General features: G+C 51.3%; 8 protein-coding genes across 8 annotated transcripts; 4 read left to right on the top strand and 4 right to left on the bottom strand.

Moving 5' to 3' along the window:
• Positions 1-1,268: 1,268 nt before the first annotated feature.
• On the bottom strand, positions 1,269-2,329 carry artA (14-3-3 adaptor artA; the record flags this gene model as incomplete). Its single annotated transcript, XM_040893361.1, has 5 exons — positions 1,269-1,364; positions 1,423-1,493; positions 1,562-1,803; positions 1,897-2,203; positions 2,269-2,329. 5 exons carry the CDS (start codon positions 2,327-2,329, stop codon positions 1,269-1,271), a joined length of 777 nt encoding a protein of 258 aa, XP_040756455.1.
• Positions 2,330-4,275: 1,946 nt separating this feature from the next.
• Positions 4,276-4,900, top strand: P175DRAFT_0528587 (uncharacterized protein; the record flags this gene model as incomplete). Its single annotated transcript, XM_040899629.1, has 4 exons — positions 4,276-4,409; positions 4,540-4,605; positions 4,696-4,761; positions 4,861-4,900. 4 exons carry the CDS (start codon positions 4,276-4,278, stop codon positions 4,898-4,900), a joined length of 306 nt encoding a protein of 101 aa, XP_040756454.1.
• A 425-nt stretch (positions 4,901-5,325) lies between these two features.
• On the bottom strand, positions 5,326-7,769 carry P175DRAFT_060675 (putative nucleoporin Nsp1). The gene is made up of 4 exons (XM_040901054.1): positions 7,698-7,769; positions 5,843-7,588; positions 5,650-5,773; positions 5,326-5,581 (listed from the first exon to the last, which is right to left on the bottom strand). Exons 2-4 carry the CDS (start codon positions 7,534-7,536, stop codon positions 5,372-5,374), a joined length of 2,028 nt encoding a protein of 675 aa, XP_040756453.1. The 5' UTR covers positions 7,537-7,588; positions 7,698-7,769; the 3' UTR covers positions 5,326-5,371.
• Positions 7,770-8,109: 340 nt separating this feature from the next.
• P175DRAFT_0506588 (DUF5102 domain-containing protein) lies at positions 8,110-9,946 on the top strand (the record flags this gene model as incomplete). The annotated part of the gene is made up of 4 exons (XM_040898209.1): positions 8,110-8,197; positions 8,267-8,863; positions 8,932-9,170; positions 9,230-9,946. 4 exons carry the CDS (start codon positions 8,110-8,112, stop codon positions 9,944-9,946), a joined length of 1,641 nt encoding a protein of 546 aa, XP_040756452.1.
• A 365-nt stretch (positions 9,947-10,311) lies between these two features.
• Positions 10,312-14,030, bottom strand: P175DRAFT_0498170 (MIZ zinc finger domain protein). Its single transcript, XM_040896448.1, has one exon. The coding sequence runs from the start codon at positions 13,579-13,581 to the stop codon at positions 10,657-10,659; it is 2,925 nt and encodes a 974-aa protein (XP_040756451.1). The 5' UTR covers positions 13,582-14,030; the 3' UTR covers positions 10,312-10,656.
• Positions 14,031-14,774: 744 nt separating this feature from the next.
• Positions 14,775-17,772, top strand: P175DRAFT_0498169 (putative polarized growth protein (Boi2)). The gene is made up of 4 exons (XM_040896447.1): positions 14,775-15,367; positions 15,388-17,399; positions 17,421-17,519; positions 17,541-17,772. The coding sequence occupies exons 1-4, from the start codon at positions 14,965-14,967 to the stop codon at positions 17,634-17,636; spliced, it is 2,610 nt and encodes an 869-aa protein (XP_040756450.1). The 5' UTR covers positions 14,775-14,964; the 3' UTR covers positions 17,637-17,772.
• A 387-nt stretch (positions 17,773-18,159) lies between these two features.
• On the top strand, positions 18,160-20,181 carry P175DRAFT_0498168 (uncharacterized protein). The gene has a single exon (XM_040896446.1). It carries the CDS (start codon positions 18,280-18,282, stop codon positions 20,119-20,121), a length of 1,842 nt encoding a protein of 613 aa, XP_040756449.1. The 5' UTR covers positions 18,160-18,279; the 3' UTR covers positions 20,122-20,181.
• Positions 20,182-20,547: 366 nt separating this feature from the next.
• Positions 20,548-21,814, bottom strand: P175DRAFT_0498166 (60S ribosomal protein uL14). Its single transcript, XM_040896445.1, has 5 exons — positions 21,753-21,814; positions 21,270-21,320; positions 20,891-21,137; positions 20,722-20,799; positions 20,548-20,662 (listed from the first exon to the last, which is right to left on the bottom strand). Exons 1-5 carry the CDS (start codon positions 21,764-21,766, stop codon positions 20,630-20,632), a joined length of 423 nt encoding a protein of 140 aa, XP_040756448.1. The 5' UTR covers positions 21,767-21,814; the 3' UTR covers positions 20,548-20,629.
• Positions 21,815-21,928: the final 114 nt, after the last annotated feature.

Below are 21,928 nucleotides of genomic sequence, written 5' to 3'. Positions count from 1 at the left end.
TTGCTGGATGACTGACTCGTGTTGAATTGCCTCCTCCCTACTACTACTACTACTACTACTACTACTACTACTACTACTACTAGTATAGACCACAGAGTCCCTAGGATAGGATAGGATAGAATCATGGATTGATTCTTCTTTCTTTCTTGCTTTCTTTCTTTCTTTCTACCCGTATAGGCCTCCGCAACCAACCAACCAACCACGTAACTCGGCCAGGAAGTAATAAGTAATAATATATAATGTACCTCTCATCTACTACGTAGGCAGGTATGGTGAGGGAAATAATAATAATACACTGTTCCAGGTATATGTATGTATGTATATGACATGACCTAAAGAAATAAGAAAAGAATATCCTTTAATATATTGATATTGATATTGTGGATGTGGATGTGATGTGAATATGGATGTTGATGTTGACGAAATTAACGAGGCCGGTTAGATGGCATGCCATCTCATGTCATCTCATGTTCAAGGATAAAACACTCATCCTCGAATACTCGGCAGGCAGTGCCTAGATAGCATAAATTAGAAAGAATACGGCGCGTCCAGTCATTCAGCTGACCTGGTTTTCGCCCCTCCTGCGAACTGGTCTCTAAAGTCGACCTTGCCATCGGAGTTATACAGACAAGTAGTGAGGCTGGGTCAAGGGCCTGCCTGTCCTACCGTGGATCACATACGCGTACAGCCCCAAAAAATAGACAGATATATATATATAAATACTTCTACTTGCTAAGTTTACAGGATCTGGTGTATGAATTTCAACTTTCTTTGAAGCCACTGCCGGACTTGAGATCTAAACTCGAGCTAAGACGACAATCAACGCCGTATGTGGCACAAAAGGTGGAAAGACCAAGACATATTCATGGCATTAGTCAAGGCTTTGCGGAGGGGGGAAATTGGACTGGGGTAGTGGTGATTTGGAATAAGAGAAAGGTATTCTTTGGGTGGAGGCAATAGGCAAAAAGTAAATTAAAAAGAAACCAACGAATATATGAAATCGACGAACCACAGATGCAGAGACTGGGATCACGACCGTGCTACTGCCGAACATGGTAGAGGACATGAGGAGAGAGGGTCTAAAAGAGCGCCGCTACGATCCCTTCCCGTGACAGCCCATGACAGGCACTTGGGATAGGATAAATCGTGCATCTCCTTCGTTCCTCGTCCCGTCATCGCCACTCCGCCTCGTTCACTCTTGAGCGCAGCTTGCGTTCCACATGTCTTCTGCAATCCATGCTTGGACGCGAGGCCTCAAATCTCTTCCTTTACTCGGCGGGCTTCTCGGCCTCAGCAGGGGCCTCCTCCTTCTTGTCAGCAGCAGGAGCAGGCTCGGCCTCGGCCTCAGACGAGGTCCAGAGTGTCTATTTTCAGGTAAGCCTATGCCTCTTTAAACCCGGGGTGAATCATGTGGGTTCTTACCAAGTTATCTCTGAGGAGCTGCATGATGAGGGTGGAGTCCTTGTAGCTCTCCTCGCTCAGGGTATCGAGTTCTGCGATCAAGTTAGACTTCTTGTTATCACCCTCCAACTTTTCGAGAAAGGCCTGACGCAAAACGTACCAGCAATGGCGTCATCGAAAGCCAGCTTGGCGAGGTGGCAGGCCTGGTCGGGGGAGTTGAGGATCTCATAGTAGAAGACAGAGAAGTTCAGGGCCAAGCCAAGACGGATGGGGTGGGTAGGAGCAAGGTCGGTTTGAGCGACTTCAGTAGCACTCTTGTAAGCCTCGAGGGAAGCATCGGCAGCAGACTTGCGGCGATCGCCAATAGCGAACTCGGCGAGATAACGGTGGTAATCACCCTTCCTGAAAGGAGGCAAAAAAAAAAAAAAAAAGGGGGGTCAAGTCAGAGCCATATTTCGGCGGGCGCATTTCTTCGCAACAATGGAAACAACGTACATCTTGTGGTAGAAGACCTTAGACTCGCCGCTCTGGGCAGAGGGGATCAGGTGCTTGTCGAGAACGTCCAGGATGTCATCACAGATCTTGGCGAGTTCGGCCTCGATCTTCTGGCGGTACTCCTTGATGAGCGTAACCTGGGACTCGTTGCCCTTGGACTCTTCTTTTTGCTCAATCGAGGTGACGATTCTCCAGGACGCACGGCGGGCACCAATGACGTTCTTGTAGGCGACAGACAGAAGATTCCGCTCTTCAACGGTGAGCTCTATATCGGCGGAGGCGACAACCTTCATGTTCTCGACCATCTCTAGAAGTGACCTGTCAATACCAAGGCTGCTGCAGAACGAGCCAGGAAAAGAAAGGATAACGAACCCTCGTAGCGCTCAGCCTGCTCGGCGAGCTTAGCCAAGTAAACAGCATCTTCGTGACCCATTGTGAGAATATCTAATCCAAAACAACCCCCCGCAAAAAAAAGCCAGGGACAATGTTAGCGACAGTCGGTTTCAAATGAGTTCAGAGGGTTGTCTCGTGTTTCTGTGCCGGATATGGGGCTTTCCACAACGTGGGCGATAAAAAAAAATCAAGGGAAAGGATTAAGGGATAGGAGGGGGAAAAAGAGGGCCTAGAATGGAAAACCAAGTGAGGGGCAAAAATGCGGCTATCACAGGGCAAAACAAAAAGTGAGGCTGTGAAGTCAAGTGGGTTGAGCAACACGAAAGCCAACGCCAGCCCAGACTCTGCCTTGTGGTGGGAAAAGGGAGGTGGGAGGGGACCCCAGTCACACGGATGACGATGGCCAGATAACCCCCAAATTGACTATAGACCCAGTAGTGTTTGGCCCCTCCCGGTCGGTAAAAAGAAGAAAACAGGGTGCACTGTCGAGCATCGCGGTTTCTGGAAACAGAGATTCGAGAAAGGTTGAACTGCCGGACCTCCGCTCAGCCAGCTGTGAACAGCATCCGTCGCGGTTGGGGGGGGGTGAGCACAGTCTAGACTGAGAAGTCGTTGGGGGAGAACAGCAACAGGGAGCAATTCGGCCACATCATAGTGATTTGGATCTAGTCCAAGGAACCCAACCTGACTAGATAAAATGCCCAAGAGGAAATACAGAAAAAGAAGAAAAAAGAAAAAGAAAAGAAAGAAAAACAAAAACCCAGCGATGGAGATGGTCCGTCTTGAAAAGAAGGGGGGGGAGGGGGGGGATAGCTGGGAAGGACGGAGAGGGAGGAGGGGAAGATGGTGGAAGGGGGCAGAAAGGAAACTCTGTGAACTTACCTGACGTGAAGGGAATAAAAACAAGGAAGATTTGATGATGGAAAGGGAAGGGAATGAAAAGGAGGAGGAAGAGGAGGATGGAGAAGAAGAAGAGGAAGAGGAAGTGGAAGAGGAAGAGGAAGAAGAATGGAAGATGGTTAACTCAAAAGGAGAGAGAGAGAGAGATGGGAGGGGAAAGACAGACAGCAAGCAATTTACACTCTTTCTTCTATTTCTCTGACGGCTTCTGCCCACCACTCCTTTATAGTTACTGGATGGAATCTTCCTTTCTTTTCTGCGGCTGGTTTCATTTCAGACTCCTTATTGACTGGTTTTATTTGTACGGATTTATCTATCTGTCTAGATTGATTCTCATCATGGCTTGTTTTGTGTGTGTGTGTGTGTTGTGTGTGGTTCGGTGGGCCTCTCCAGCGTCATCCCTATTTCTACTCCGCCAATCGTCCCATTTCCCCCATTTATTGAGGAGATGAGCCTCTCTTGACAGAAGAAAGGGATGGATATATCTATCTTCTATTGATTAATATTGGTTTTTCTTCTTTCTTTCTATTTTTATCACTTGAAATCTCCTTTTTGAACATCCGAATTTCCTCGTCCAGGGTAATCTTGAAACGGGGAAATCCAGATCCTCCAGACCGTATTTGTGGTGCACTACTCCGTAGACACCTTTTCTTTTGATCCTAATATCACACTAATATTATTATATATAGATAGAGAGAGATATATAGAGATAGGTAGAGAGAGAGAGATATATATAGCCTCATTATTGCTGGACAACTATCACATGACCTCCAGCATTTCTGGTGTCGTCATTCGCGGGTCTCGACCAGGAAGCCGCATCCGTAAGTCTTTTCTTCCAACGTGGGACGGGAAGTACCTGGTAATTGCTGGAAGTCGCTATAGTGACGCTTGTACCTCCAAGTCAGCCCATAAAATCCCCCAATCTCTGTACAGTCAGCATCATATTAAATCGTACTAGTAAATAACTACCTGGTCATATTCTCCTCTCTCTCTCTCTCTCTCTCTCTCTCTCTCCCTTCCATTCTTTCCGTTCCTTCCATCAACATCTTTTTAATCTATTCTCTATTCTCGCCCATTCCCTTCACAATGCTTCGTCAATCCGTTACTAGGCCTCTGGCCGCGACAAACCGTCTCCTCGCCACCCGCTCCTTCTCTGCCCTGGCTCCTAGAATGGGTGCTGGCGATACCGGTGCTCCCCGAGCTGGCGGTGCACAGCACAGGTACGTTTTCTTTGCTCCCTTTTTCAATCCCATCCATCATCTACCGACCCAGACATGATGTCATCCCACAGCTATATGCCAATATACCATCCCAAAATCCAAAGCTAATAATTCTTCTTCCCCAACCCAGCGACCAGTTCACCAAGCGCGAAGCCGCCCAAGAAAACCTCTACATCTACGAAAAGGAAAAGGAAAAGTAACTACCCCCACCTGAAAACGAACCCAAGCTCGCAAGGGCGTCGCTGTAACAGTGCAATTGAATCCAATGCTAATGGAGACCCGGCAGGCTCCTCGGGATCAAGAAGAAGATCCAAGAGCAGCGCCAACATCTGGATGAATTGGACAAGCACATGTGCGTACTACGTACCCCCCCGTGAATCCTCATTTCTTACCCTGGAGCCTGGAGCTTCTCGACTCGGACTTGCTGACCATGTTCTGCTGTGCTTGTTAGTGATGAGTTGACCAAGGCACAAGGTGGAGAGCAGAACTAGGAGATTCTCTTGTATGGCTTAGTTTAAGGCTGCTTCTTCTTCTCCCTTTAGCTTTGTTGTTGAAATGAATGTACTCTTGTCCATATTTTTTCTTTCTTTTTTTTTTTTCGTATCGCGTTCCCTACAGTACCTACCTAGGTTTCTTTGGTGTATCTTGGATGTATTATTGTATTCTACATAATTCAGGTTCTCGAATTACCCTCGTTTCCATTCCTTGCTCAATACCTAACCTAATATGCGAAGGATTTGATTATCATGAGATCAGAATCCCAACGGCAGTCCAGAATGCAAGAGGGGAGGAAAAAAAAAAAAAAAAAAAAAAAAACCAGTGGCGATCAAATCAAGTACAACAATACATATCATTCCGTGGCTGGTGGTAATGCGCAAACCCTCCCATATTATCCTATCGCTCTCTTAAGACGAAATGCACAGGACCGGTCCATTCATTTTTACTTCGTCCTTCCTTCCTAATTACCGGCGCCCCATATAAGATCGGTAAAAGTCATCCGCAGCGCTCCCATTACCCATCCCCGAGGTGCTGAACCCATGTCCAAAACGCGACGACAGGGTCCGTCCTGCTTTCTGCGCAGTGCTAACCTTGGTCTGGAGCTCCGTGGTGCCTTGATCGATGGCCTGGAGCTGGGAGAGATGCGAATTGAGGATACGCACGATTTGAGAGATCTAGGCAAAATTGGGTTAAGGGACGGTTTTTTTTTTTTTTCTTCTTCTTTACCAAGGGGGGGACTCACCGGCTCATCGGCCTTACTGGTCTTGCTTAATGTTGCCGAGGCACTATTAACTTCTTCAATCATGCTTGAGAGGTCTTTGCCCATGTCATCGAGGCGTTCGGAGAGCTTCTCGGCCAGTTTGTAGCTGTTTTGCAATTAGTATGTGGATGGACTTTGATCGATAGAAATATTATCTGTGAGCGGTGTTACGTACGTTCGTTCACGTTCCTGATCAGGCCCCTGTAGACTCTCGCCAGGTCCAACTTGCTTAGACATCATCTCATCAACCTCGCGTTCGTAGCGGTCCAGCCACGAGCTCAGCTCTTCCTGCTGGCCCTCAACGGACGCAAGCTGGCGTTCAATCTCTTGAGTGGCACGTTCGGCATCTACCGTGCTTCCATAGAGCTTCTGAACCTTAGTACCATTCTCGACTAGCATCCGATCCCATTCAGCCACCTTCTCGGCCTGTTCTCGGAATTCCTTCTGATATTTCGTCAGATCTGTGGCCCATCGCGTGATGATCTCATCCATGGTCTTGTTCTTCAGGCGTGACTGGGCTGGAGGGGTAGGACCAGCCGTGGACGCGCCGAGAGTCGCGCCGCCAGCCGCAGTAGGCGCTGCCGCTGGCGCAGTGCCTGCGGTCGCGGTAGGAGTCAAAGTCGCAGGTCCCGTTGTTGTGGCCAGGGAAGGCTTAGCTGCTGTGGTGGTCGTGGCACCCGTAGCTGTGCTGGGGGCTGGTGTAGCAGAAGATGTAGCCCCCGCAGGCTTGTTAAACAGTCCACCTGCAGCGGGTGCAGGCTGCGTGGTCGGGGTTTCCGCAGGCTTGGAAGCGCCGAGTCCTCCAAAGAGGCCTCCAGAAGGAGCAGCTGCGGCGGGTGTTGATGACGGGGTAGCGGACGATGTCGTTCCACCAAGTGTAGGGAAGAGGGACTTCTGAGGGGTGGCGGAGGATGCGGCAGGCGAAGCTAGGGTCTGAGCGGTTGTGGTACCTGTAAGGGATGGGAATGCAGGCTTCGTCGCGGTAGCAGCACCAGAACCTAGAGTGCCAAAAAGCGAAGACGGTTGTGCGCCAGCAGCCGGGGCATTCCCAAACAGGGCTTTTGTAGTGCTGGCTGCGGTTGTCGCCGGTGTCGTCGATTCAGCTGGTTTGCTGGCGCCAGCATCGCCAAATAAGCCGCTACCAAGAGCAGGAGTCGAAGATGGTGTTGTTCCGAAAGCTGGTGTCTTCTCTGTAGCCGCACCCGGTTTGAAAAAACCGCCGCCAGTGGGCGCCGCGGCTCCTCCAAAGAGCGAGGGTGTGGAAGTCGCCGTGGACGTAGCCGCAGGCTGGGTTGTAGTCGAAAGTGTAGCTGATCCGAAAATGCCGCCCGGCTTCTGTGCTTGCGCCGCTTGTCCAAAGAGTGACTGTCCTTGCGCCGGAGCACCTCCCTGTGGAGGAGGGCCAGCGGGGGTGGTTGATGGCTGGCTACCGAACAGAGTGGTTGTACCGGATTGCGCAGGAGTGGTTGTAGTGTTGCCAAAAAGAGTACCTGCAGGCTTTGCTGCGCTACCAAACAGCCCGCTGGTGGCAGTCTGGCCGGAGGCGGGAGCTTCTGTCGACTGTTTGGGGGTTTGCGATGCAGCACCAAACAGGGATGATGGCTGCGCAGTAGAAGGTCCGGTTTTGCTCTGGTCTCCAAAGCTAAACGAAGGAGTGCTGCTACCAGCGCCAAAAGGCGAAGGGCCCTGACCCGTTGCAGAGCTGGTTCCGAAAAGGGTAGGCGTAGTAGTGCCACTGCTTGTGGTTGCTCCTACGTTCCCAAAAAGACCACCACCACCATTCGATCCAGTATTCGAAGTAGCACCAGCAGATCCGAACATGTTATTACCAGATGCCCCAGAAGAGGCCGGAGCTTTAAAGTTGAACATATTTGATGTGCGTTAGAGGACGAAAGGACAGGAATTAATCGACGGGGCAACCCTGAGGAAGGTAAAAAAAAAAGAGGAGATAAATAGAAGCGTCAGTCTAATTCGGGTCGGACTGTGGAAGATAGGGCGGGAGAGAAAAGACGAGAGCAAAAGCCACTTACTGCGCCCAGAGACAGAAAATCTGTTAATGCTCTGGCAAACAATTGTGAAGCTCCAGGCGAAGAATCACTAAACAACCCCGAATAATCGTCGTGCCAGAGGAAGTTTGTCGCGGCCCAGCAACCAATAATCCACGCTAAAGGCGGAAACGCGCTTATCGCGGCAGGCGGATATAAACAGACACCTCAGGCATACAGAATGGCTCCCGACGCCGCCTCAGGCGCTCAGGCCCCCTCCCATCTCCAGGCTCTCGAATCCGTCACCAGACGATCTGGATCATTCCAGGCTTCGTCTCCTCCTGCACCAGTGTCTCTCCTTTTTTTTTCCCACTGCTCCCTCCGGCTCCTACACTCCGTTGGACGTACCCCACGTCTACATGAGTTTCCTCAAAGTTTAGAACCATATTTACCCCTGATGTCGGAACGCTCCTCTCCTCCGTCCAACTCATACTTGGAGCCACCGAGGAAGAGCGTGGAGCTCGAAGACCCTGGAGCTCCTGACTGTGGTAGGGCTCCCACAACCTCTTCATTCCTACGGTTCAAAAAAAATTTAAGAACTAATTTCCTATCAGTCTCTAATAGTGATGACGAACATTTTTCAGACGCTAGCGAGGGAAATTCGCGTTCGTGTTCCCGCCCAGTGTCTGGTCGTGCGTCTCCTGTCCCCCGGACTAGGGTGGAGAAAGTCGACGATACTCCTTCACACGGCGACGTACCAGGGACCTCTGCCTACGAGAAAAGAGAGCAGGATGCTGTACCGGATGAAATTGAGGTGATCCCCGAAGGATCACGCAGTCGAAGCACTTCTATCGCGGGGCAGCGCCGGTCGTTAGGTCCGGGGGGCTCGTCCATCCCCCGGACCATGATAGAGAAGGTTGATCCGGATGAGCCAAGTTACGGCGATGTCCCTGGGACAGAAGCATACGAAAATCGAAAAGCAGATGCGGTTCCTGATATTGTCACAAGGACTCCCGAGGCCGGGAGTCGAGCAGTATCTCCCAGCAGGTCTAGCGAGACCAATACCACCAATATTCCTGTGCCAGAAACGCTAGTCTCTCAAGTAGGCTCTGCACTAGAAGAGGAGACCACGCTGTCAGGGCCACATGCTCACCGGAGACGGCTGAGTGATGCTGCACCAGATGCAACAGAAATAATCACAGATGCTCACGGTAAGCATTTCTGGGTTTTTTTTTTCCCCTATTGGGCACGAAGCTTCAGGAACGATTGACCAATTCAGATCTCGCACCTTCTGTACCGAATAGCCCCACGAATTCAAGTCACGTTCAGCGAAAATCAACCCTAACAGAGGACGACTTCTCCCAACCAGCAGGCGGAGATGACTTTGATGACTTCGAGGAAGGGCAAGATGACGACTTTGGAGACTTTGATGATGGTTTTCAAGAGCCAGACGAGGACCTTTCCGAACAGGAACCCATCAATATACAACCCGCTCAGCCCACTACACCCCCTTCGGTTGTAAGTATCTGCAACTTGCGTTCAAATAAATTGGATATTGATGTTGTATATTTCTCTAGCCACCACTAATAGAATTCCACACCATTCAATCGCTCTCGGACCTGTACACTACCCTAGACGAACCCCTTGACAGACTCTTCCCTGCCTCCAAAGACGCACTATCCAACACACCCGAAATCGAACCCATCTCGAACTCCTCCGCCATTTTCAACACCGAACGCTCTCTCTCCCTCTGGTCTCAACTGGTCGCCCCACCCCCGCTCCAGCCCCAAAACTGGGTCAAGTCTCGAATTCGCCGTCTCTTCCTCGTATCCCTAGGGGTCCCCGTCGACCTCGATGAGATCCTCCCAGCGTCTAAACAAAAGAAATTAATCCTCCCTTCCATCAACTTGGGCGGCCCAGATTCCACTGCCGCAGGCCCACACTGCCGCACCCACAGCGAAGCCCTGAAGGACCCCCAAAGCGGACCAAACAGTCCGCGCACCTCCAGCACCACCGCGCGCCAACGAACATCCCGCCGCCGCGAACCCTCCGCCCCACCGGAACTCGACCTCACAGCCGTCCAACGACTCTGCGCAACCACAGACGCGGCCCTCGACGGCTTTTCGGTCTCGGAACTCAAATCTCACGTCAAAGAATTAGAGCAGGTCACGCTCCGGGCCAGCGCCGTCCTCGAGTTCTGGCTAAAACTGCGCGACGGACTAGTAAGCGAAAAGGAAGCCTTTGAAGGGGTGATCGAAAACCTGGTCAACCATGCTCGACGTGTAAGGAAATGAAATGATAAAATAATCCAGATCTAATAATAACGAAATTAATTTTTTTATTTTTTTTTTTACCCCTTTCTTCTTTCTTCTCGTCCTGCCTTGAGATTTCTGGGGCTTTGGCTTTGAAATTTATAAGGAATTAATTATACCTAATCACCCAGTCATAATCTATAACTACAGTACTACTCGTAGTAGTTAGTACTCTTCTTGAGTGTTTCTCTCATCTATATATTGTATTGTATTGTATTTTTTTTTTTTTCTTACTTGATTTGATATGAAGAGCTTAACTACCCTACCTAGCTAGGTACACTACCTACCTACTTACATACTAACTACCATGAATAGATTCTCACTAGATAACCAGGTAGATAATTTGAGTTTGAATATTTCACAGTGTATATTTTCTGTAGCTGTTGAAACAGGGTTTTAAGTTGTTCGATACACATACACTGGATAAGTTGGAGAATAGTCACCTTGAAACGCGTAGCGGCTGTGCCTGTCCGGCAAGAGCGTAAATGCTAAATGAAATGAAGAAATGAAACGAATAGGTAACAAAAAAAAAATGCAATTGGATGGGGGTATCTCATAGAACAAAACCAAAAGCGCCTTGCAAACCCGCAGAGGAAAAAAAAAAAAAAGAAAAAAGAAGAAAAAAGAAATTACGAAAAAATGATGATGAAGATGGAAAAGAAAAGAACACCCGGAACCTAGGTCATCGATGCTTAGTCCAGAACAATGAGTGGGTTTAACTTCTCGGGCAAATCAATGTTTAGTCGATAGGAGGGAGGAAGAGGAGGAGGAGAAAAGGGGCGGTCCAAAGCTGCTGACTTCCGTTTCGACAAAAGAGGGGTTTCTTGCGCGGAGGATGGGAGGTGGTCTGCGTCGTCGGTCTTCAGCTCCCAAGACCCATCGGCTTTGATCTGAACAGCGCGTGCATCGTCGCTTCGGTTCATGCGCTCCACCTCAGAACGCACCGCCGCCAGGAACCCATCCATAATGAGATTGTGAGGTCGGGCATCCCGGCGGCAGATGGGGCATCGCCAGTCGGTTTCTACGGAGCGATCGCCCGATTTGAGGGCGCGGGTCTGCAGAAAGGTCTCGTGGTCGAAACATTCCCGATGCTCGCAGTGACGACCCCGGACCGGTACGGTGAAGAGGCGGGCCGTAAATGGATCCACAAGCGAAACCACAAGATAATCACTGACGATTTTCAAATCATCGTCGTCATTATCAGGGGGCCGAGTAGTCAGTCGCCTGCGGATTTGCTCTCGTGACTCCGCGGCCGGCAACGATTGAACGAGATTCTTGGCCTGAGAAAGGGAAGAATAGGTGAGAACCTCGACGGCGGCGGCATACGTGAGCTCGTTCTCCTCAGTGGGGCTCCGAATGAGGTGGACAGTGACACGGTTGACACCTTCCTGAAGATGCTGGGTCAGGTCCAGTGGGAGATCCCGGCCGTTGTGGATTTTCCGGCGAGGAAACAATTCCACGTCATTAATAAACACGTATATCACAGTGGGCCATACAGTCTCCGCCACGCACCAAGAATGTCCATCCACTTTGATGGCTGTGGGGGGTATCTTAATACACCGAAAACGATATATCTGGTTACCTTCCATCACAGTTTGCAGCATACGCCTCCCGGTGCCTAGGCTTTCAAGAGCCGGAAACCGTCCGGTCTCTTCTTTGGACAGCGAAAATTGCCAACGGAATATCGTGAGGTTCGGGCCCAACGGCTGTGGAGGCACTTTGAAGGAATCCGGGTATAGAAGCGACTTCGTCTCCGTCACCCCCGTCGGAGTGTGTGCAAGGATGCGGCGCACTGGATTCCGCAGATGAGCCTGGTGAAGGGCGACCTCGTTAGGGATTGGATTGGGATTCGCTACGACAACAGCCCCCGCGGGTGGTAGCAGCGGCGTTGACTGATGCTGCGGGTGGTGGTGGTGGTGGGTGTTTGAAGGATGTAAGGAGTGAGAATGCTGACCCCCATGGGCCACCATGCCTTGCGCTGCCGGTGCCGCTCTGGCATGGCTCATTCCGTCCGGTTGGGGGGCCTGAGAAGGGTGTTGGACTTGCTGTAGCGCGGACATCTCGCGGCCGGCTGGGTACGACGAGGTGGCCGCAGTTGCCATCGGGGGTGCGACTGGACTTGTATTCGGTGGTAAAGACGGCGGGGGCCGGGACAGCAAGGGCGCAAACGGACGACTGACCGAGGTTGGCGGCATAGCCCTCAAAGGGGGTGCCTCCGAGGAGGATACCTGGGCCGGTGGAGGGGGAAGATTCGGAGAAGCCAACCCCGGATTTTGGTGGGGCAAGTTTCCAGCCTTCTTCTTCTGGGAGGCGATGCTGGCGAGATACTTGGAGACAATTGCCTTGTTTTCAAGTTGCATCTGGTGGTCAGAGATTTGCTGTCCATAACGACGCTGAACGTTGGCCTGGTTTTGGGCGAAAATTGGTTGTAGGCCGCCCTCCACGTTGGCTCCGGGAATTCGTCTCGAGAGAGAAAGAAAAATGGTCAACTGCAGGACCGGGGACCTGACATTCAAGTCACGGATCATATCATCCACCAGGGGGGGGTACCCGCGGGCGAGCACATTCTGTTCAAACCAGGACCATTTGTCGGCAAAGTCGGACAGCAAATTCCCTACTTGGTCGAGGGCGCGCTGGTACGCGGGGAGAAGGAGCATCATCGGGTGCAGGGAAGATGGAAAGTGAATCGACCACCTCAAGAAGTCTTTTGACAGGAGGGAGTTATCCACGAGAAGATGGCGAAGGGTCGCCAAGCCCTCCGTGTGCCTGGGGGTCATCACCAGTAACTTGCGGACCTGGGACGGGGCACAGGAATTGAGACAGTAGATCTGGTGCAGGAAGAGGTATGTGAGATCCCGTTCCATACAGGCTTTGGACAGGAGTTGAATTCGCGGGTAATCCAACGAGTCCGCGAAACGGGTGCCATTTCTGTGGGTTCCGATGTACTGGTTCAAGTTGCCCCTCGCTCGCATGAAGAAATCCTCGTCCATGGATTCCGGGGTCCATGGCGGACGGGCGACGGGTGCTGTTGGGGGCAATGGATGGGCCGGAGGGGGGGTTGGAGCCGGCCCGGAAGCAGGATGATGTGAGTGGGAAAGGGGTGGTGGACACACCCTTCCTGGTACCTGGTCCTGGGGGGTATTGCTTGGTGAGGCAATCGATGCGGGAACCACCGGATTATTCTGAGACGGACTGTCCTGCCTGACCGGAGAGGATGGGAATGTTACTGCAGAGGGGCTGGCACGAACAACTCCATTCCGCTCAGTGGCAGTGGCAGTGGACGGACTAGTGTAGATTCTTGGAGAAGGCTGTGATGATGTGCCTGACTGTTGGTGATTCTGCTGCTGCTGCTGCGGTGGTTCTGCAGCAACGACGGGGGAGGATGAATCGACAGAACGTGTAGAGAGAGGAACCATCGCAGCTGGACGATGAATTGGGAGATTAGCAGAAATTGCAGCAGGATTATTGAGGGGAAGATTCCTGTTCAACATCCACGACTTGCGTGCGCCGCCTAGAAAAATGTGGGCGGTGGAGTTGGAATTATGGAAGACGCGAGCGACCGGATTAACTTGATTAGTAGGAGAATCCGGGGGAGGATTAGGAGAGTGGAGAGTCATTCTGAATCCACCAGGATTGATTTTAATTCAATAACACAATACCAGGTATGAAGTTGGGATGGTTGATGAAGGGTGGATGTTTGGATATTGAGGAGGAGGAGGAGGAGGAGGAGGGGTTAGAAGTCGACAAGAAGAAGAGAAAAGAAGAAGAGAAAGAAGAGAAGAAGAAAGCAATAGAATAGATTTATTTACCGTCCTTTCTTAGAATTGATTCACAATTCCCTGACTAGTAAAGAGTCTACTCAAGAATGTCCCCGATGGAAGACGTTTTCAATCTATGAATCCAAAACCCTGACAGTTGGCAATGATGAAGTTTTCTCTGTTGGCTCCAATCACCTCCCCTTAGATTGATGACCCTTTTCAAGTCTTGAACTGGTTATATTCTTTCTCTTCCTTTCTCTTCTTCTTCTTCTCTTCTTCTCTCTTCTTTTCTGTTGACTCTGGAATCTGGAATAAGCTCCCGCAGTGACGAACCCTTTTTTTTGATCAGAAATCGTCTAGACCTCTTTAGCGCCTCATCATTCTATCATCATTCTTCTTATTCTTCTTCTTGTTCTCATTCTTCTTATTCTATTCTTCTTATTCTCTTCTTCTCATTCTCTTCTTCATAGAGGTTCAGTACAGTTCAGTACACTTTCTTCCTCCTTTAACCACTAATTCATCTCCTTTCTTCCTTTTCCCCTCCTGCTTTCTTTCTCTCTCTCTCTCTCTCTCTCTCTCTCTCTCTCTCTCTTCCACTTGAATCTGATTACATTCCTCTCTATCCTTCCCTTGGGGTCGCTGCAAGTCAGCATCATGGCTCTCTTACCCCCCACACCTCGTGGATTTCATCAAGGGGATGATCTTTTAGTTATTCGTAAGTTCAACCATTTTCCTGCTTATCCTCAAGTCGCAGGATCTCCCCACACACATACACCCTGAACCTCCACTCCCGTCATCCCCCCCCCCCCCCTCTTTTAAAAAAGGAAATGTCTCACTCCATCTTCCTGATTGAAAATCGTCATTATCTCTCCCTTGGACTGATTTGTTCATAAAATTAGATGACTTCCTCGCGCGCGGTCCTGACGAGCTCACCCTCAAACGCGGTCAAAAAATTCTCTTAGTCGAGTTGGATGATGGCTTTGGAGATGGATGGTATCTGGGCAAAGATCTGAATACCGGCGTTACCGGTCTCTTCCCAGGAGGTATGTGGTATCCAGGACCCAGTTATCACGATCAGTCCACTAATGGGATTTCTGCTGCCGCGCAGTCTACACCACAAAGGCGCCAAACATTCCCGTCCGACCGCCCATTGACGTCGGAGACTCGGACTCTCTCCTGTCGAATGGCGAAGCAGAAGAAGAAGAAGAAGAAGAAGACCCTCGTACGGAGAAGAAGTCATCAATGGACTTCAAGGATTCAGTGTCCGCGCCCAGGAGTGAAGATTCTACGCCCCATGCGTCGAGACACGCGAGCATGAGCGATCTTCGCGCCTCTCCCGACATCGAAGAACCGGGAGCCCCTCCGTTCTTTTCGCCAAAACAGCAGCAGCGATCTAGTTCATCCCCTTTACCGGGCGCCAAGATGGCAGTCGATATACAGCAGACCATCCGACAAACCCTTGATCCCCATATCAACGGTCAAGACAGTCCCGTCATGAATGAAACCCTCAGTGTGATCGATGAGCATATCACGGATCTCAGCACTCCACGCCACAGTGTCACCGCTCATGACCAAAAAACCATCGCAAATGATTCCGCTAGCGAATATAGCAGTCACCTGGATCACCGCATGTCTTACATTAACGGTCATGAAACCGATGAGGAGGAGGAGGAGGAGGAGGGGGGCAAGAGGAGCATGACGAGGAGGGCAACCCGCCTCCGGAGGAGGAGGAAGTCCGGAATTGGACTCCAGTAGAAACCGCGAAACACCTACGGCACGTGGGGGTCGAAGAAAAGCACTGCGAGATCTTCGAAGAGCAGGAAATTGCCGGAGACGTGCTTTTGGACATGAACCAGGATTTCATCTTCATGAAGGAGTTTGATTTTGGGGTGATGGGTCGGCGATTGAAAACCTGGCACAAGATCAAGGCCTTCCAGGAGGAGGTTAAAGGCCTGAAAGAGGAGCAACAACGTCCCCTCAGTCGTACCGGTCAAACCGGTCCCCTTCGGCCTCGAATGCCGAATCTCAGGGGATCGGTCAGTGGTGCCCAGCATCCGCGACTGATCAGCAGCAGCAGCAGCAGCATGCCGAGCAGCAACCTGCAGAGCAACCCTAATTCTCCCCTCACCCCGCAGACGCCACCCGGCCCCTTTATGGATCATTCCCGACGACCATCGGCGGCGTCAATCCGGGAGATCAATCACTCCAGGCGCCATTCATCGTTGGACACCACCAGTCGATATTCAATTGCGGGCGACGGCTCCCCTCACTTTGTTGTCCCGCATCACCACAAGAAGAGCTCGTTTGATCGGGGCTGGACCATGTCGCGTGGAGCACAACCGCGCGGACCTCCCCGTCCAGGCACCGCTCTCGGCGCGTCCACGGCGGGATCCTTCAGTCATCATCAACCTGTGCGGGGATTGGAGTCAGCCATGGCCCTAGCAGACGAGTTGGATCGCGGATATTTCTCCGGCCCCGAAGTGGACACGCGAACGCAGCGCCGTTTCCTCCCCATCCGAACATCAGGAAACAGCAGCGCCCACTCCCTGCACTCGAATATCACCGATGAACAGCAGCTTCGAGGTACCCCACGGCATTCACGGATGAGCAGTGCGGAATCCATTCCCGATGATGCGCCACCGAGTAATGCGCGGAATCCCGCAGCCACCTTCCCTCTTCCCGCAGCCAAGGGCCGGTTGCGCAGTCTGAGCACCCGAGTCACTGAGCGCCGTCCACAACAATCCTCCTCCCGCACCAAACCGGGATTTTTTGCTTCCTTGGTTCCGTTGGTGGGAAAATCGGACCCGGACGGCGCGACGCGCTCGACCCCGCAACCCCTGCAGCAGATCAAAAATGCTGCACCCAAGTTTCGACGTGCGGTTGGCCTTCGCGCCATGTCGGATGTGATTGGCAAGGGGAACGATCCCTCGCCGCCCGTCCCAGCATCCCCTGTGCACGAGGGAGACCGTACCTCCTCCATCCGCACTGGATCCACCACTCCCTCGACATCGAAGAGCTCCGAAAGACACAGCACCGATGGGTCCGGGAAGGCTGTCGAAGGCGGGGGGGGCATTTCCTTGCCTCGCGCGCGACCCTCCCTCAAGGCAGCGGTGAAGTCCAAGAAGGACACGAGTGCCTACACGCGCGGACTGGAGAAAAAGTCGCCTCAGGAACAGATGGCGGGATGCGAGTTCTCCGGATGGATGAAGAAACGGTCCTCCAACCTGATGACGACATGGAAGCCCCGCCTGTTTGTCTTGCGAGGGCGTCGGCTTTCCTACTACTATTCCGAAAACGACACTGAAGAACGCGGCCTGATTGACATCACAGCCCATCGGGTGCTCCGCGCGGACAACGATCCCATTGTTGCCCTCCATGCCACCATCACCGGCGCCACAGTTTCGCCGTCCTCACCTGTCGGCGGCGATTCGGTTTCCGACAAAGGCTCAACTTCGGAATCCCAACGGGGAGGTCGGACGAGTGGGGAGGGATCATCATCATCATCGTCGTCGTCATCATTTTTCTTCAAGCTGGTGCCGCCCAAGACGGGTACCTCTCGCACGGTGCAGTTCACCAAACCTGCGATCCACTATTTCCAGGTGGACGGTATCCAAGACGGCCGACGATGGATGGCCGCACTGATGAAGGCCACCATTGAGCGGGACATGGACCTGCCCGTCGAAACCACGAATAAACAGCGAACCATCAGTCTCAAGGAAGCCCAGCTGATGAACCAGCGGCCACCCACCCTCATGACCGAGGCTGACTCGGCAGCGGACCACTCCTCTGCCCAACCAGTCCCCACGGATGACGCTGAGGGACGGGGTTTAATGATCCAGGGTCTCAATATCGACCAAGTCGAGAGTCCTGTGGAGATAGGGGACACGAACAACCAGAACAACTCCCTTGGGTGAGCTTGCTTGACAGGGGCGCCCTCACCTTTGCTCCCGAACTCTCTCCCCAGATCGGGGTGATAGATATAACTTGCTTTGATCCGTTGCTTTTTTTTTCAGTACATTTGCTCGGCTTCCTTTTTTTTTTTTTTTTTTTCCTCTCTTTCTTCTGGCGTTGAATGTGATATACCCCTTGTTCGGAAAATTTTTCTTTTCTCTTCTTTCTCTTATATAATATTTTGTTCTATTTTTGGGCTATTTTTCGGACTACTTGGCTGGTCGGATGATGTAGAAATTGTTTCGGCTGTGATGAATTGAAGCGCGGAAATTGGTGTACGACCTTTTATTTTCTTTTCTTTTGTTTTGTTTTTTTTTTTTGCTACCACGAAATCCTAGAATATTTTTGGCTCATTCGGTTTACTTGTCCTACTCCGTTCTCGTAGATCTAGAATTAAGATGTAGAATCGAATCCAGCAGGAACCAACCATATCCAAAAGAGAGGGTGTTGATCGACAACACAAAATCTACCAAAACCACACCACCAGAAGTGCACAGACGCTGCCTTGAGCTTCAACATCCCAACACGCAACATGAAGGGATAAAGTGATCAATATTGCTATTCCCGATTTCCCCGTCCTCCTTTCTCCCCTGAGTTTGGTTCTCAATGTCCCTTCACCACCTCCTCTCCCGCGTCCTCCTCATCCTGGTTCCCCTCGCCATCACCAGCACCACCTACCTCTACCTCTACCCCGTTTTCAATGGCTGCGCGCATCCTCTCCCCGTAGACGACGCAGACCAGGGCTCGCAACGCAGCGCCTTTCTCAATGCCTTCCGCGAGCACTTCGACCCCGAGTCCGCCCAGGAACCAGCGACCGTCCGCCTCCTTGTTCTCGCCGACCCGCAGCTCGAAGGAGACACGTCTCTGCCCCTCCCGGAATATGAATTTGGATTCCGAGTCCGCAAACACTGGAACGACACGGTGGGCTCTCTAAGGAACGCCTCGTTCCCGCTACATCTTGACGTGGTGCGCAGGACCGCCTCCACGGCCCTGTCCGAGTTTCTCACGGGAGATATCCCACGGGCCCTGAGCGCGATCCGCAAACGGGTCGATCTCCTCGGCAACGACTTCTACCTGGCGCATATCTACCGAACCCTGCACTGGTGGACTCGTCCCACGCATGTCACCGTGCTGGGCGACCTCCTGGGCAGCCAGTGGGTGACGGACGAGGAGTTCGACCGCCGCGGCCAACGATACTGGGAGCGCGTCTTCCCCGGCGGAGAACGAATCAGCGATGAAACCACCGCAACTGGCGCCGTGGGCTACGATGCCGCGGCCAATTCCTGGAAAACCACCACCCCCGCGGACGATCTGGAGGAACTGCGCCGATTCAATTCCTCCTGGACGAATCGCATTATCAACGTCGTGGGCAACCACGATATTGGATATGCGGGGGATGCGAGCCACGCCCGCATCCAGCGCTTCGAGCGGGTCTTTGGTCGCGTGAACTGGGATGTTCGATTCAGGCATCCTCCGCCGGCGAATGCCAGTACTGCTGTCTATACGGGCGCAGTGCCTACCTTGCATGTGATCAATCTGAATAGCTTGACGCTTGACGGACCGCCGTTTGACCCGGACATCCAGGCCCAGAGTTACCAGTACATCAACGATGTTATTTCGCACCGTTCGTATCCCGTTGAGGATCGCATGAGCTTTACGCTCCTTTTGACGCATGTTCCGTTGTACAAACGGGATGGTGTCTGCACGGACGGTCCCTATTTTACCTTCTTTGAGGAGGAGACGGAGGAGACGGATGAGAAGGAGGAGGGAGAGGACAAGGACAGGGAGGAGAAGGAGGAAGAGGAAGAGGAAGAGGAAGAGGAGACTCCACAGTTCAAGGTCGGTGGGCTCCGCGAGCAGAACCATCTCAGTGAGCATGCAAGCTCGAATGGTATTCTCCAGGGCATTTACGGCATGAGTGGTGACGAACATGCCCCCGCAGGTGGATGGGGACGGAGGGGGCTCATCCTCACAGGCCACGACCATACCGGCTGCGATGTTGTCCACTACGTGGATCGAAGCAAAGAGAATGACACTGACGAGGAGGAGGAGGAGGAGGAGTCCTCCTCCTCCTCCTCCAAGGAAGAAAAGGAAAAAGAAAATACTCCCGGTTGGGTCTGGAACGCGCGACGCTACAACGCTGCCGCCTCGGAATCCCGCCAGCCCGCCTCCACGCCGTCGATCCGCGAGATCACCCTGCGCTCCATGATGGGCGAGTACGGGGGCAACGCCGGCCTGCTGTCGCTTTGGTTTGACTACGAAGCTGTGCAGTGGAAATACGCCATGTCCTTGTGTCCGGCGGGCGTGCAGCATATCTGGTGGGCGGTGCATATTGTGGATCTTGTGGCGGTCGTTGGTCTAGGAGTGTATATTGCTGCTTTGGGATTTGGACAGACTACTCCTCCAGCTACTGTTATCGGTGTTGAGAAGGAAAAGAAAACTCAGTAGAGTGGGAACTGAAAGGGGATCATATATTTACTCAGTTTCATGTACATATATATATATATATATATATATATATGTATAATAATAATAATACACTACCAGTTCGGTTGGGTTATATATACTGTATATACTCCGTATACTTGATATAGACCGTTTACCTATAATGGACGCACTCTACTTTACTCGCTACATACTCTGTAATCTAAACAGAGTGCTTTATACCTGTCCCAAGTACCTAGCGGAGTAAAAAAAAAAAAAAAAAAAAAAAAAAAAATAATATACCATCGATCAGAAAAAGAACTCCGATAAGTAAATTCTAAGCGAAAGGAAAAAAAAAAAAACCATCCTAGGTTCAAGGGTTTGAATAGTTAGAAGAATTTCGTTTTCATTTTGTTCATAGTTATGGGCCATGCACCACCCAAAGGAGTAGTCGTTTTTTTTTTTCTCTTTTAAATTCCCGCTGGTATTCCTTCTATATCCTTCCCATGCATCCAATCCTGAATTAACTTGTTTACATGACAACACCGGAGTTGGAGGCAATACGCTGTGTTGGAAGATTAGATGAGCACTTGAATATGTGAAAGGGGGGGGGGGGGGACATACAGGCCAAAGCTCAGCAGCCTCCTTTCCGACAGGACCGGTGATGGCAGAACCCTTCATCTCACCCTTGGCGTTGACGATCTATAAGGGAATAAATATGTTAGTTTCTTTCCGTCCACTAAAAAAAAAAAAAAAAAGAAAACTCTTTGGAAGAAGAGACAAGGAAACGTACAACACCGGCATTGTCCTCAAAGTAGAGGTAAATGCCATCGGGACGGCGCCAGGGCTTGCTCTGGCGGACAACAACGGCAGGCATGACCTTCTTTCGCAGCTCGGGCTTTCCCTTCTTCACGGTGGCCATGATCATGTCACCGACACCGGCGGCGGGAAGACGGTTCAGACGCGCACCGATGCCCTTGACCGAGATGATGTACAGGTTTCGGGCACCGGAGTTGTCGCAGCAGTTGAGCACGGCGCCGCTATTTATTCCATTAGCTTTGATCTCGCTCTTTTCGGAGAGTAATTGGTGTAAGAGAATCAATCGGGTCCGGGGTTCGAATCGAAATTTTTTGATAGATAGATGGGTTGAAAGGAAATAAAGAAAAACGTACCAAGGCAGACCGAGCGTCATCTTCAGCTTGTTGCCGGCAAGACCACCACGACTGTAAGGGGAAAAAAAAAAAGATCAATTAGCCATGTTTTCTTTTCCAAGTGTGCAGAGCCAGAAATCAGAAATCAGATATGTGCATGTCGTGTGTCCGTTTCCTGTCGAAAAAAAAAAAAAATCTCTGAGCGGATATCGTAAAGTCCTAGTTCCCTCCTCTTCTCTCTCTCTCTCTCTCTGTGTGTGTGCGTGTGCGTGTGTCTGTCTATCTTTCTCTCTCCTCCCATGCGAAACGAATCCTACTCCTTCGTTGCTCCAGACTCCAAACTGAATTCGAATCCGAGTTCGTCGTGTATGGTCGAGTCGAGAGCCGAATCGCATAGAGAAGAGGTATGTATATTGCCGATATCACATATTCGATTCCACAAACTTGCACTTCAACGCAATCCAATCTGGCTCTGAACATTCAACATGAAAGCAAAAAACTCACCCTCTCTTAGACATCTTGGCTGGGTATTAGCGTAAACGGTGTCGGATAACTGGGGATGGGCGACAAAAGGGAGGCGACGAGAAGGTCGAGACAAGAGGTTGCTTTCCACTTGGGGTTTCTCAGTGCTTCTCGCTTAGTGTGTGTCGTGGTGTAAAATCTTGGCGGTGGCGTTTCAT

This window comes from Aspergillus ochraceoroseus (assembly GCF_002846915.1).
Source record: "Aspergillus ochraceoroseus IBT 24754 chromosome Unknown P175scaffold_1, whole genome shotgun sequence".
Classification (NCBI taxonomy): Eukaryota; Fungi; Ascomycota; class Eurotiomycetes; order Eurotiales; family Aspergillaceae; genus Aspergillus; species Aspergillus ochraceoroseus.
Note: the sequence above shows the minus strand (reverse complement) of the source record. Positions and strands in the feature narration are given on the sequence as shown.